At 44.2% G+C, this 15,087-nt stretch overlaps 1 protein-coding gene across 2 annotated transcripts in view; it reads right to left on the reverse strand.

Moving 5' to 3' along the window:
* RRBP1 (ribosome binding protein 1) overlaps positions 1–15,087 on the reverse strand; it is a 90,999-nt gene that overhangs the window by 53,328 nt on the left and 22,584 nt on the right. For both annotated transcript variants that reach the window (XM_040429663.1, XM_040429662.1), the window contains exon 2: positions 3,608–5,099. In XM_040429663.1, coding sequence (XP_040285597.1) covers positions 3,608–5,078 — 1,471 coding nt within the window. In that variant the 5' untranslated portion in view covers positions 5,079–5,099. The remainder of the gene's footprint in view (positions 1–3,607; positions 5,100–15,087) is intronic.

Genomic DNA, 15,087 nt, shown 5'->3' on the forward strand with positions numbered 1-15,087 from the left:
ACCCAAACCATTTTTTTTTTTTACCCAAACATTTTTTTTTTATCAAAGACATGTAGAACAATAAATTTAGAGCAAAATTTATATATGGATCTCGTTTTTTTTGCAAAATTTTACAACTGAAAGTGAAAAATGTCATTTTTTTGCAAAAAAATCGTTAAATTTCGATTCATAACAAAAAAAGTAAAAATGTCAGCAGCAATGAAATACCACCAAATGAAAGCTCTATTAGTGAGAAGAAAAGGAGGTAAAATTCATTTGGGTGGTAAGTTGCATGACCGAGCAATAAACCGCTAAAGTTGTGGAGTGCCGATTTGTAAAAAAGGGCCTGGTCTTTAGGGGGGTATAAACCTGTGGTCCTTAAGTGGTTAAAGGTCTGCGCATGCGTACCGGATCCGGCATTAATACATTTCGATGGAAATGAATGCCGGATCCAGCAATCAGGCAAGTGTTCCGGCATTTTAGCCGGAGAAAATACCACAGCATGCTGCGGTATTTTCTCCGGCCAAATGACGTAAAAGTGACTGAACTGAAGACATCCTGATGCATACTGAACGGAATGCTCTCCATTCAGAATGCATTGGGATAAAACGGATGCGTTTTTTTCCGGTATTGAGACCCTAGGACGGAACTCAATACCGAAAAACTTTAACGCTAGTGTGAAAGTACCCTAAATTGAAAATAATCAAGATTTATTTATTTTGGGGGGAGAAAGAAGAATAAATAAATAAAATGTAATAAAAAAAATATATATATATATATATATATATATATATATATAATTTGCCCAGCCCTACTACAAGGGGGTTTGCAACTTGGTGTCAAAACAGGCATAACAGGAGAGGCGACAGCTCCTCTTTAAATATTTACTTTTTTGTGGAAAAAAAAAAATTCTAACGTGACATTATTAATAATAATTATTATAATACTACAAAGCTTCTTCTTCTAAAGGCACCAAAATAATAATATTGTACCTAACAGACCTTATAGCTACAGTATATTAATCCCAGATACCCAGACGCCACAGCGGACCATATACCCTACTTTCTAATAAGCTACACTCTGTCCTGGCGAATCAAACGAGCAATCACTTGCAGTGTCAGCGATTGCGCTGCGCTGCGCTTGATCTGTCCTAGAAAGCAAAGGATTCAATTTCATAGCAATCAATAATGTTAATGCGTCCCAGACCGAGTCTCTGTACGGTAATTAAAGCCTCTGGCGACTGCTCTTTCCAAGAGAGATATTGAAACCACTCAGTAGCCCACATTTACTGTGCCAAGCTCACCACCCTCATGGCGTTGCTGGAGCCGAAATGTTGGCGCATCTCATTTTAGACACATTTATTATTCAAAAGACTTTTACCAAAATCTAGGGCTGGGCGATAATGCCGAAATTCAAATCACTCTTATTCCAACTTAAAAAGGGGTTTTGCAGGAGGTTTATATTGATGACCCATGCTCAGGATAGGGAGACGGCGCGTGCACACTGCGAGCTGCGTCTCCTCATACAGCTGATCGGCGGGGGTTCCGGGTGTCGGACCCTCGCCAATCTGATATTGATAACCAATCCTGCTTGATAAAGACCAGAGATGGTTGAAACGTCGCTGTCACTGTGCTGCTGATTTGAAATAAACCAATTTGCATTTTGCACAAATGGAAGAGTGCTGCGGATCTTTACGTATTACTATCCTGAGGATAGGACATCAATTAAAAAGCCTGGAGAACCGCTTTAAATTTAAAACATTCACAAAGCAGCATAATTAAGGTTACTTTTAGGGCCCGTGGACACAAACTTTTTTCCCCCATGTTTTTTGCAGCCCACATGCAGAAACAATTCACTTCAATGGCGCTGCAGAAAAAAATAATTAAAAATGGAAATGACTCCATGTGCATTCTGTGTCCGTATTGCTGTTCCGCAAAAAAAAAAAAAGTCCTATTATTGTCCGCATTAAGGACAAGGATAGGACTGTACTATTAGGGCCAACCCCCTCCATTCCGCAAAATGCAGAATGCGCATGGCCAGTATCGGTGTTTTTACGGATCTGCCATTTGTAAAACATCCAATGGTCGTTTGCACGAGCCCTTATTTTATGGGTCAGGGTTCTATGGGTCAATACTAGAGTTGAGCGATTCGAAGTCAAACGAATTGACTTCGATCCGAATTTCAGGAAAAATTAGAATCGCCACGAAGCCGCATTTCCTCTCGCTTCGTGGTAACGAATGTATTTTTCCTGAAATGGCGGTAAAAACAAACAAACAAACAAAAAATTTGAAAATACATACTCACCTCATCCATTTGTTTGCAGAGAGGTCATTATAGCCATCTTGTTCGAAGAAACAGTGTGAAATCTCTCACCCGGTGACGTCACCACGTCAGCAGCTTGCTGGCCGGGCGCAGTAAAGTCATCAGTGATGACATCACGACACCCCGCGAGATTTTGCACGGTTTCTTCAATCAAGATGACTTTGACGGCCTCTTCAAGAGCAAATGGATAAGGATAGTATGTTTTTTTTTTTTTTTTACTCTGATTAACCCCTGAAAAGCCTTAATTTTATTGTCAGATGCCAGCAAAAGCCAATGAATGCGGCATCTGATGGGTTCAATGCCAGGGAGCCTCACGATCGCCGTTCCCAGTCACTGCGCCCACTACATACAATGGATTGCGATTCATGACGAAGTAATTCGTAACAAATCGAATTTTTGGGGGAAATTTGGCAAAGCAGCCAAATCGAATTTTTGATAACTTCGCTCATCTCTAATAAGCACGATTATGACAAAACCAAATATGTGTAGTTTTAATAGTTTTTTTTTTTATTAGTTTTTTTTACTACTTTTGCACAATAGAATATCTCATCCAAAAAAAAAAAAAAATGTTTTTCATGTTGCCACATTTTAAGTGCCAAAACGAATTAATTTTTCCATCGATGTAGCCATTAGTGGGCTTGCTTTTTGTGGGGTGAGACGTAGTTGGCACCATTTTTTTACATTTATTGAGGAGGTTGGGAGGAAAATTCCATTATTATTATTTGCAAATGTCTTTACGTTGTTCGCAGAGTAGTTTAAATGTTACCTTTCTTATACGGGTTCTGAAAAACATTGTAATACCATGAGAGTTTTTTTTTGTTGTTGTTGTTTTTTTACTATTGTTAAAAATAAAATTACGTTTTATAGAAAAAAAAAAATATATATATGTATAAGCTTTATTAAAGGGGCATTCCGGTTATAATATTACACACTGCAACTTCACTGCAGAAAGCATAATAAGAAGCTGTTCCCTAAATTAACCAAGCTGAGCAAAGAGATCAGCTAACTGATGATAACGGATCAGACATAGCAACTGCCCTAAACAATATTACCAGACAGGAGGAGAAGAAGAGACGAGGGGCAAATCCCTTCTGTTTGAAACACCTAATACACTAAACACTAAATTTTCTCACACTCTGGTTTGTTCCTACATTCAATCACAGAAAAGCCAACATCACTTTTTCAAATGATCTGTGTCTCAGTTTAAAAATAAAGTTGCAGGAAATAACTATAAAACAATCATCTAAACCACAAAAAATAAATGATCCTTTCTATAAAACACATCAGAAATCAAGACACCGCTTACCTGGCTCAGATTTCTTCTTTGGTTTCTTTTTCTTTGGAGCTGGTTCCTGTGTCTGGTCCTCAGGGATCTCTGCTTTTTGTGGGTCAGCTTTTTTAGGAGGTTGGGCCTGAGTATTAGTGACTGGGGTGCTTGGCTTAGGAGAACCAAGCTTTGTGCTTGGCTTTGCTTCAACTGGAGAAACAAGCTTTGTGTTTAACTTTGCTTCACCTGGAGGAGAAAGCTTTTTGCTTGGCTTTCCTTCAACTGGGGGAACATGCTTTGTGTTTGTCTGTCCTTCAGCTGGAGGGGCAGTCTTTTTGCTCGACTTTGCTTCAGCTGGAGGAACGGGCTTTGTGTTTGATTTTGCTTCAGTTGGAGGAACAGGCTTTGTGTTTGATTTTGCTTCAGTTGGAGGAACAGTCTTTTTGCTTGACTTTGCTTCATTCGCAGAAACAGGCTTTGTGTTGGACTTTGCTTCAGCTGGAGGAACAGGCTTTGTGCTTGACTTTGCTTCAGCTGGAGGAACAGGCTTTTTGCTCGACTTTGCTTCATTTGGAGAAACAGGCTTTGTGCTTGACTTTGCTTCAGCAGGAGGAGGAACAGTCTTTTTGCTCGACTTTGCTTCATTTGGAGGAACAGGCTTTGTGTTGGGCTTTGCTTCAACTGGAGCAACAGGCTTTTTGTTTGATTTTCCTTCATTCGGAGAAACCGGCTTGGTGTTGGGCTTTGCTTCAGCTGGAGTAACAGGCTTTTTGTTTGATTTTCCTTCATTCTGAGAAACAGGCTTTGTGTTTGGCTTTGCTTCAGCTGGAGGAACAGACTTTGTGTTCTGCTTTACTTCACCTTGAGGGCCACGTTTTGTGCTTTGCTTTTCTTCAAGTGGAGGAACAAGCTTTGTGTTTGGCTTTGCCCCAATTGGAGAAACTTTCGTGCTTGGCTTTGCTGCAACTGGATGAACAGCAACCACAGGCACTTCTTTGACAGGAGCCTCTAAAACTGGAGCAGGTTTTGAAACTGCTTTAGTCACAGCAATCACTGGACCCAGAGATGGTTCAACTTTCTGGACTTTCTTTGCCTGTTTTTTCTTTGGGTCTTTGTTCTTGGGAGAGGAAGTAGCCTTTTCTGGAGCTGCAGACACAATTGGTGTTACACGGGTCACAGTTTCCTGAGCTTTAACCAATTCCACTACAACTGGAGGTTCAACTTTCTTCCGCTTAATAGTTTGCACAGAAGGTTCATGCTCAGGTATTTTTCCATTGGGTTTGTCATCCATTTTCTTTGACTTTGGTTTCTTTTCAGTGAGTTTATCTTTCTTCTTTTTATCCACTTTGGGCTGGTTCTTATCATGCTGTTTACGTTGCTTGGCCAAAGCTTCTTCATAAGATGTTTCCTTCATAGAAAAGGTGGACACAAGGGCAATGCCAATGGCGGATATCACCATGAAACCTCCAAACACCATAACCCCTAACGTCTGAGGATCGTATATATCCATATTGGTTTTCTTTTAGGATACCTTAAATTAAAAAAAGGAGTCAGTTTAGTAAAACAATCATGAACGATTAAAAAAATAATAAAATAAATCAAGACATGCCAATGCAAGATTTAATAAACATGTTTTTAGTCTGTATTCAATATTTTACATTTAAAAATTCCAAGGCCCCAAGCACTCCGTATGTCAGGAAATGAAACTGATCCACTAAAGGTCATTTGCAGGTTGGTATTTTATTAGAATTTACAGTACCCTACACAGGATAAAGCATTCTGCACATGTTGCCTCCTATAAAAAGCATCTGCCAACTATGTAACGGTAAGTCAGGGGTGAGTTTTGTATTTTTTATGGTAAATAAAACTTAATCCAGAGAGAACCTGTCCACTCTCCTGACAAGACGGTTTTAATAGTTGCATTACCCATGTAACAACAATTCTGGAGCATCTATTCCTATGTCCGTATGTTGTGTTAATTCTTAATTTTTTCTACTAGAAGTTATGAATAAATTGCTAGCAGTCTGCAGTAAGGGTACAGAGGGGAGGTAACAAGTTGGGGGGGGGTGTCCTTGCACAGTCTGACAATGGCAGCACTGACTGGACCTGCCCCCCCCCCGCCCAACTTGTTACGACCCCTCTGTACCCTTACTGCAGACTGCTAGCAATTCATTCACAACTTCTAGTAGAAATAATAAAGGAATGGCACAACATAGAGCCATAGGAATAGATCCAGAATTGTTATCACAGGGGGAACACGTGTAGCTATGAAAACAGGCATGTCAGGAGAAGGGACAGGTCCTCTTCAAATGTTGTTGACATTGCTTTAAGATTTCTTTTTACCAATTAAAAAAAAAAAAATGTTTTAAAAGGGGTATTTTAGCACAAAAAAAAAGATCTCCCAAAAAAATAAAAAAAAATAACCCATTTGATCCACCGCAGATAGAGTTTCGACGGTGGCCAGATCCCCATTGCCGCTCTGCCAATCACAGGCTGGGGCGGGTCATTGTTGCAGCCAGTGATTGGCTGAGCGGCATTCCTGTGTCATGACATCAGCAGGAAGTAGAGCGCAGCATGAACATTGGTGAGGTGAGTATAAGCTTGTTTATATATATTTTTTTAACCATTTGATGCCCATGGGACATCTATTTTGTACTGGAATAGCCATTTAAAGGGGTTGTCTCATCATAGACAATGGGGGCATATTGCTATGATAAGCCCCCATTGTCTTATAGGTGTGGGTCCCACCGCTGGGAGCGGCACCTATAAAGTGAAGGAGGGCGCACTACGCATGTGCAGCAGCCCTCTATTCATTTTCTATGGCTCGGCTATTTCCGTCAAGCCCAAAGAAGTGAATGGGAGCAGTGGCCGGTCATGCGCGGTGCGCTCCCATTAACTTCTGGCCACCACCAAGCCGGCTCCCCATAGACCAGAGTTCTCCAGGCGCCACCTTGCGGGGCTCCGTTCCCTATAAGACAATGGGCGCATATCCTAGTGATATGCCCTCATTGTTTATGATGAGACAATCCCTTTAAGTTTGCTGTAAAATAGTTCAGGAAAAGGAGGGGGATTATAGGAGTGTAAAAAGGATTTAGAGCATACTAACAAGACTGCATCATGTAGTAAAAGCCTATTCAGGTTCAAACACAAGTTCTACAATTTCCCAATATATTTTCTGCATCAATCCCTTTTGGTTTTCAAGATCTCCATTTGCAGTCATTCAATATGACGGGTTCCTTACCGCTACTGGAGAAAATTCTGCCCCGGTCATGTCATGGCCACATGGGTGCCTGACTCGTTACAAGACACAGCTATACCCATTAAGGCTAGGGCTGCACAGCGACCAAACAATTGTGCACTTTCTATGCGACAACTATATTTTAATTGCAAAAAAAAAAAGTTGCAGACAAATAAATTCACAAAAGGTCAAAGTCATATGCAACTCATGGCCAAAAGGTTTTTGAATTTTGGGCAACAGTCAAGGTAGTTACATGGACAATCATTAGAGGCAATGCCGTAATGCATGGTTTTAAATTTTACGTTGTGCAACCAAAGTCGCCGTGTAGCTCTAACCTTAATGACAGCAAGCAGAGATCTTGAAAAGTTAAACATATATGGAAAAAAAAAGTGTGACAACTTTTCATTATAAAAAAAAAATATTTACTTGCCATTTTTAGAGTATGACTGGGTTATATTTTATCCTTAGATGAGCAAAGTTTAGAAAATTTTGATTCGGCTGCTTCGCCGAATTTCACAAAGAAATTTGCTTCATTATTAAAATTTACTAAGAATTACTTAGGCACAAAGCGCATTTCGTTGTGACTAGCGGGCACAACGACTGGGAAAGGCGATTGGGCCGGCCCCCCGTCAATTGAACCCCTAAGGCCTCTTTCACACGGGCGTTGCGGGAAAATGTGCGGGTGCGTTGCGGGAACACCCGCGATTTTTCCGCGCGAGTGCAAAACATTGTAATGCGTTTTGCACGCGCGTGAGAAAAATCGCGCATGTTTGGTACCCAAACCCGAACTTCTTCACAGAAGTTCGGGCTTGGGATCGGTGTTCTGTAAATAGTATTATTTTCCCTTATAACATGGTTATAAGGGAAAATAATAGCATTCTGAATACAGAATGCAAAGTAAAATAGCGCTGGAGGGGTTAAAAAAAAAATAAAAAAAATGTTTAACTCACCTTAGTCCACTTGATAGCGCAGCCGACATCTGCTTCTGTCTCCTTTCTTTAGGACCTGGGTAAAGGACCTTTGATGACGTCACTCCGGTCATCATATGGTACGTCACATGATCTTTTACCATGGTGAATCACCATGGTAAAAGATCATGTGACGTACCATGTGATGACCAGAGTGACGTCATCAAAGGTCCTGTAACTGTATTTAATGCTCACCATAGGTCCTTCAACAAAGAAGACAGAAGGAGATGCCGGGCTGCGCGAGCAAGTGGATTAAGGTGAGTTAAATAATTTTTATTTTTTTTTAACCCCTCCAGCGCTGTTTTACTTTGCATTCTGTATTCAGAATGCTATTATTTTCCCTTATAACCATGTTATAAGGGAAAATAATAATGATCGGGTCTCCATCCCGATCGTCTCCTAGCAACCGTGCGTGAAAATCGCACTGCATCCGCACTTGCTTGCGGATGCTTGCGATTTTCACGCAACCCCATTCACTTCTATGGGGCCTGCGTTGCGTGAAAAACGCAGAATATAGAGCATGCTGCGATTTTCACGCAACGCATAAGTGATGCGTGAAAATCACCGCTCATGTGCACAGCCCCATAGAAATGAATGGGTCGGTATTCAGTGCGGGTGCAATGCGTTCAACTCACGCACCGCATCCGCGCGGAATACCCGCCCGTGTGAAAGGGGCCTAAGATGCCATGTTCAGCGGCGATTGTGGCATTCGAGATAAAAAAAAAAAAAAAAAAGGATTTCAGGGGTTAATCGCGAGATCTTCAATCAAGATGGCCGCGGCGGCCTCTTCACGCTCAAATGGATAAGGTATGTTCTTGGTTTTTTTTTTGGTTTTTTTTTTACAGCCATTTCAGGGAAAATTGATTACCACGAAGCACAAGGTAAGTCGGCTTCGCGGCAAATAGAATTTTCCCTGAAATTCGGATCGAAGTCCACTTCGGATACCTTAATTTGCTTATCACTACTTATAAATGTACATCCTCCCATGACCGTTAACACATAAATACGGCAGCATGCATCGCCGACGCATTCCTCCAACTGAAGTGTTAATGAAACGAGAAGACTCGCATTTGCATGAGGATACAAATAGTACTGCTGTGTACACCAAGGTGTAGAGCATAATCACCCAACATGTGCCCAGGGATTGCAATACGTAAACTTGTAAAAACAATGCGCAAAAGGGGATGTAAAATATAACTATAGCAGAGGTATTATCTAATGATATATGCACACAGTACTCCACTGCTAGCTACATAGACTTCATGTACGCATGTGACCAGATCAGGTAAAAACCTGTGCAGGGCTTTTTCTCCCATCTAAAATAACGGATCTCTGACAGAACTGAAAAAAACGGATACAAAAAATAAAAAGGAGCACAACGGACGCTCAAAAGAAGGATCAGTTTTTTTTTATTATTATTATGTTTCTGTTCTTCTGACGGATCAGAAGAGCGGAAAACAAAACGGCGACGTGAACCCGGCCTTCCTATGTCCAGAGGAAATTTTCATTTTTCCTTTCTCATTATCGGATATTGAGTGCAGATGGATGGGGGGGAAACTATATATTATTTTTTTCTCATTTTAGCACAAGGCCGCAACTTGAAAAATGATAAAGAAAAAAAAGTGAAAGGTTCTAAAGACTTTCTGAACGCAATATAATATTTTGGGGCCGTACGTGATGTACCGTAATATAGAGGACTGAAGACATCATGTGCATGCAGCCAGTGGTTCCCAGTGTGCAGTGGTGCAGCAATTCATTCTAAATTAGAATTATAGCCAGAAGGGCAAATACTGAGCTTCCTTCAGTGACCCGGATCTGGCGCTAGACGCTTGGTATTTTTAGCCAGGGCTCAGTCTTTCCACTTTCGAGGCTTTTATTCATTCCTGGACAGTGCAGTGTTGACCTATACGGGAAAACCCAGGAAATTTTCCTGAAAATGGAAACAGTAGCAGCACTGTGCCGTGTCTGGAGGCAGACGCTCGAAGCAGACATGTCTGCCAACACTCGGGCTGTTTTAGCACGCAGCCAAAAGAGACACGTGCCATTTTACATGGACGTCTACCTGCCACTCAAATATCTCGAGTTTTCCTGGCGAGAGAAGAGAAATGGATTTCTTAGACTTGGACTGCAATAATATGAAATGCATCTTCCGCATTCATTTTGAGCTTTTAAGTCTCACATTACAGAGATTATAGATATTCAAAATATTTTCCACTTTCAGCAGAACTTTCGCCCTTGGTGGCCAAATCGGCCAACAAAAAATAAATCTTCCTCATGGCAATTTGATATTCTGAGAAGAATTCATTTTATAAAAACACATTAAGGCCACCTGCACGGGTACGGAATGTCTTGCAGAAATTCTGCACAAATTTTCGTGTGTTTCCACACCAAAAACCCATGTGTTACTTTCAGGGGGTTTTTTTTGTGGGGGGGGGGGGGGGGTGTTGATGATCTTTTGCCGCAGATCTCACCCATACATTGAAAAAGGGTGAAGTCCGCACAAAAGAACCGCAGATTTCAAAATCTGCACGGCAGGTCAATTTGCGCATGGACCGGAAAAGCAGGGTGTACGTGAGATTTGTGCCATCTCATTCAATTTGCTAGTACTGTATTACGCTGTGGTTTCTTCGCAAGAGCATCAGCACGTAAAAGTCGTGCATAATCTGTACAGTGTGCAGGTAGTCTAAAGGGTATTCCTGTTCCACAGGATAGGGGATAACTTAGATTCGGGTTGGTTCTACTGCTGGAATCCCCACTGACCAGGAGAACAGACTGGATTGGTGGGGGTCTGACATCCAGCACCCTCGACAATCAGCTGGTTGAAGATGTTGCTGCGCTCTGGTGAGAATCGCGGCCTCCTCGCAGCTCACCAAGCATCATACATACATTGTATAGCGGCTGTGCTGAGCATTGCAGCTGAGTCCCATTCACTTGAATCGGACTGATTTTCCCCTAGGCCACGTGACCTATATATATGTGAAGAAGAGGTTGCGGCGCTCACCAGAGAACTGTGGCCTCTTCAAGTAGCTGATCGGTGGTGGTGCCAGGTGTCAGACCCCCACCGATCACATGATGATGGCGGCATCCCGAGGATAGCTCATCAGTATTAGGCCGAATGCACACGGCTATGTTCCGCGGCCGAGAGCGGTCCGTGGTATGCCGGGCAGGATTCCTGTTCAGAGCAGGAGCGCACGGCGTCATTGGTTGCTATGACGCCGTGCGCTTCATGCCACCGCTGCTGTACAGTAATACACTCGTATAGTGTATTACTGTAGTGCAGCTGCGGCATGAAGGGCACGGCGTCATGGCAACCAATGACGCCGTGCGCTCCTGCTCTGAACAGGAATCCAGCCCGGCATACCACGGACCGTTCTCGGCCGCGGAACACGGCCGTGTGCGTTCGGCCTTAGGCTACACGCACAGGACCGTTGTGTGTTTTGCGGTCCGCAAATTGCGGATCCGCAAACACAGATGGCGTCTGTGTGCGTTCCGCAATTTGCAGAACGGTACGGACAGCCATTAATATAACTGCTTATTCTTGTCCACAAAGCGGAAAAGAATAGGACAGATTATATTTTTCTGCGGACCACGGAACGGAGCAACGGATGCGGTGGCTCAGAGACGGTAGGATGCGGCTAATTTATGACGAGGTATACGCCTCATCATAAGTTAGGCGCATCCCCTGGCAGCGAAGTGGTTCTCAAGACAGGCGCAGAAAGCACCAGTCATCTCCCCCTGAATCTTTGCCCCAGGTGAAAACATGTCTAGCCATCTCTCAGAATTAGAAATAGAATTTTACATCAATGAAGTCTTCAGTATAAGGACTCATCTTTTGCGGCCCCATTGAAGTGAATGGGTCCGCACCCGAGCCGCAAAAACTGCGGCTTGGATGCGGACCAGAACATGAGTCGTGTGCATGAGGCCTAATTGGCGGAAAAACAAAAAGAAATCATGTTCCGCATGGACCTGCACTGGGTGCCCCATATTCAACACTTGTGAACAGTTCCAGAGGTCGGTAATGGTAACGATGTGTGAGTTATAAGGCTATAAAGTCCCACCAACTTTCCCTTTTATGATCTGTAGTGCAGTCTCTAAACAGCGGTGCCATGTGTTCTGCTGGTAATTAAAAAATCCCCAGTGACATATTCCGCTTTATGTTCAGTCACCACGCGCTGTAAGCATTCGGAGTTCCTGTGCAGAAAGAACATCAGCCGCACGGGCTAAATAACATTTCATATTTATTATTTGGCAAAACCCTTCACTAGCCCATACTGCATATAGCAGATCCCGGCTAGTCATTTAGCCATTTTCTGGTGCCCACCGATAAATGAAATTTAATTTAAATGAAATAAAAAATAAAAATTTTTTTTAAAAAACACTAACTATGATATCATGATGAGTAGTGTTAAACGGCAAGTTCATCTCAGCTACAATGTCAATTAATTGATGTGGGGTTTTTTTTGTGTTTTTTTTATGGATAAGGGCTCATGCACACAACCGTGGTTTGGGTCCACATCTAGGGCTGCAGTAAACGATTATTTCAGCAAACGAGTATTCTATCGATTAATCGAGTAATCTAATAAGAATTTTATTTTATAAATAGACTGTTTTCCTTTATAAAAACTCATCAGACCCCCTGCCATCAGTCCCCAACACCCTTTGTTCCCCCCTGTGTGATCAGCCCAAGTGCATCAGTTCCCCCCAGTGCCATCAGCTCCACTATCCTCAGTGCCATCAGCTCCGTTCCCCCACCCCAGTGCCATCAGCCCCTCCATGCCATCCAATCAGCCCCTCCATGTCCCTTACTCCCCCAGTGCCATCAGATCAGCCCCTCCTTGTCCCCCACTGCCATCAGTCAGCCCCTCCATGTCCCCCACTGCCATCAGTCAGCCCCTCCATGTCCCCCACTGCCATCAGTCAGCCCCTCCATGTCCCCCACTGCCATCAGTCAGCCCCTCCATGTCCCCCACTCCCATCTGCCCCTCCATGCCTCAGATCAGCCCCTCCTTGTCCCCCACTGCCATCAGTCAGCCCCTCCATGTCCCCCCACTGCCATCAGTCAGCCCCTCCATGTCCCCCACTGCCATCAGTCAGCCCCTCCATGTCCCCCACTGCCATCAGTCAGCCCCTCCATGTCCCCCACTCCCATCTGCCCCTCCATGCCATCAGATCAGCCCCTCCTTGTCCCCCACTGCCATCAGTCAGCCCCTCCATGTCCCCCACTGCCATCAGTCAGCCCCTCCATGTCCCCCACTGCCATCAGTCAGCCCCTCCATGTCCCCCACTGCCATCAGTCATCCCCTCCATGTCCCCCACTCCCATCTGCCCCTCCATGTCATCCATTGCCGACTGTCCCCCTTCAGTGCCATGTCCCCAGCGCCAGTGAAATAAAATACTTACCTTTCCTGTAGGGGTGCCGCTCCACAGCTCCTTCCTCTTCTTCTCCGCACGCTGCACTGGATCCTGAAGTCACACATCGCCGGGTCAAAGTGCGCACTTACGTGCACTGTGACCTGACGATGTGTCAGGATCCAGTGCAGTGCGGTACGGGCCGGCGGGTGACCACGGAGCGGTAAGTAATAGCAAGTGCTTCACTCCCGCTCCATGGTCAAACTTGCATTGAGGATTTTTTTTGTGTCGAATTACTCGATTCAATCGAGTAAGGCCCCTTTCACATGAGCGAGTTTTCCGCGTGGATGCGATGCGCGAGTTGAACGCATTGCACCCGCACTGAATCCTGACCCATTCATTTCTATGGGGCTGTGCACACGAGCGGTGATTTTCACGCATCACTTGTGCGTTGCGTGAAAATCGCAGCATGCTCCTCTTTGTGCGTTTTTCACGTAACGCAGGCCCCATAGAAATGAATGGGGTTGCGTCAAAATTGCAAGCATCCGCAAGCAAGTGCGGATGCGGTGCGATTTTCACGCACGGTTGCTATGAGACAATCGGGATGGGGACCCGATCATTATTATTTTCCCTTATAACATGGTTATAAGGGAAAATAATAGCATTCTGAATAGAGAATGCATAGTAAAATAGTGCTGGAGGGGTTAAAAAAAATAAAAAATAAAAAAATGATTAAACTCACCTTAATCCACTTGCTCGCGCAGCCCGGCTTCTCTTCTGTCTTCTTTTTTGCTGTGTGCAGGAAAAAGACCTGTGGTGACGTCACTCCGGTCATCACATGGTCCGTCACATGGTGATGGATCATGTGAGGGACCATGTGATGACCGGAGTGACGTCACCACTGGTCCTTTTCCTGCACACAGCAAAAAAGAAGACAGAAGAGAAGCCGGGCTGCGCGATCAGGTGGATTAAGGCGAGTTAAATTATTATTATTTTTTTTAACCCCTCCAGCGCTATTGTACTATGCATTCTGTATTCAGAATGCTATTATTTTCCCTTATAACCATGTTATAAGGGAAAATAATACAATCTACAGAACACCGATCCCAAGCCCGAACTTCTGTGAAGAAGTTCGGGTTTGGGTACCAAACATGCGCGATTTTTCTCACGCGAGTGCATAACGCATTACAATGTTTTGCACTCGCGCGGAAAAATCGTGCATGTTCCCGCAACGCACCCGCACCTTTTCCCGCAACGCCCGTGTGAAAGAGGCCTAATAGTTTCAGCCCTATCCACATCCAATCTGCATTTTTTGTGGGTCAGATTCGGATCCATTCACTTCAATGGGGCCGAAAAGATGCGGACAGCCGCAAAACGGATACAGTCGTGTGCATGAGGCCTAAGGGTACTTTCACATTAGCGGCAGGGGACTCCGGCAGGCTGTTCAGGCAGGTGAACAGCCTGGCGGATCCGTCCTGCCGCTCTGTCCCCATTGACTATAAGGGGGCGGAGTCCCGGCGGCGGTACGGCAGCACACGGCGAGAGGCAGCCGGACTAAAAGTACTGCATGCAGTACTTTTAGTTCAGCTGCCTCTCACCGTGCGCCACCGGAACTCCGCCCCCGCCCCCATTATAGCTAGAATAACAATAGTAGAGAATATTAACCTTAAAGAGTACCTTTCACCTGTATAAACTATGTTAACTGAGTATGCTGCCATATAGAGCGGCGCCCGGGGATCTCACTGCACTTACTATTATCCCCGGGCGCCGCTCCGTTCTCCCGTTATAGGCTCCGGTACCTTTGCTTCTTAAGTTATAGTAGGCGGTGTCTTCCCTTGTCCTGTGGGCGTCTCCTTCTCCTATGCTGCAGCGCTGGCCAATCGCAGCGCACAGCTCACAGCCTGGGAGGTTTTTTTCTCCCAGGCTGTGAGCTGTGCTCTGCGATTGGCCAGCGCTGCAGCTAG

This window comes from Bufo bufo, chromosome 4 (assembly GCF_905171765.1).
Source record: "Bufo bufo chromosome 4, aBufBuf1.1, whole genome shotgun sequence".
NCBI classification, from domain to species: Eukaryota; Metazoa; Chordata; class Amphibia; order Anura; family Bufonidae; genus Bufo; species Bufo bufo.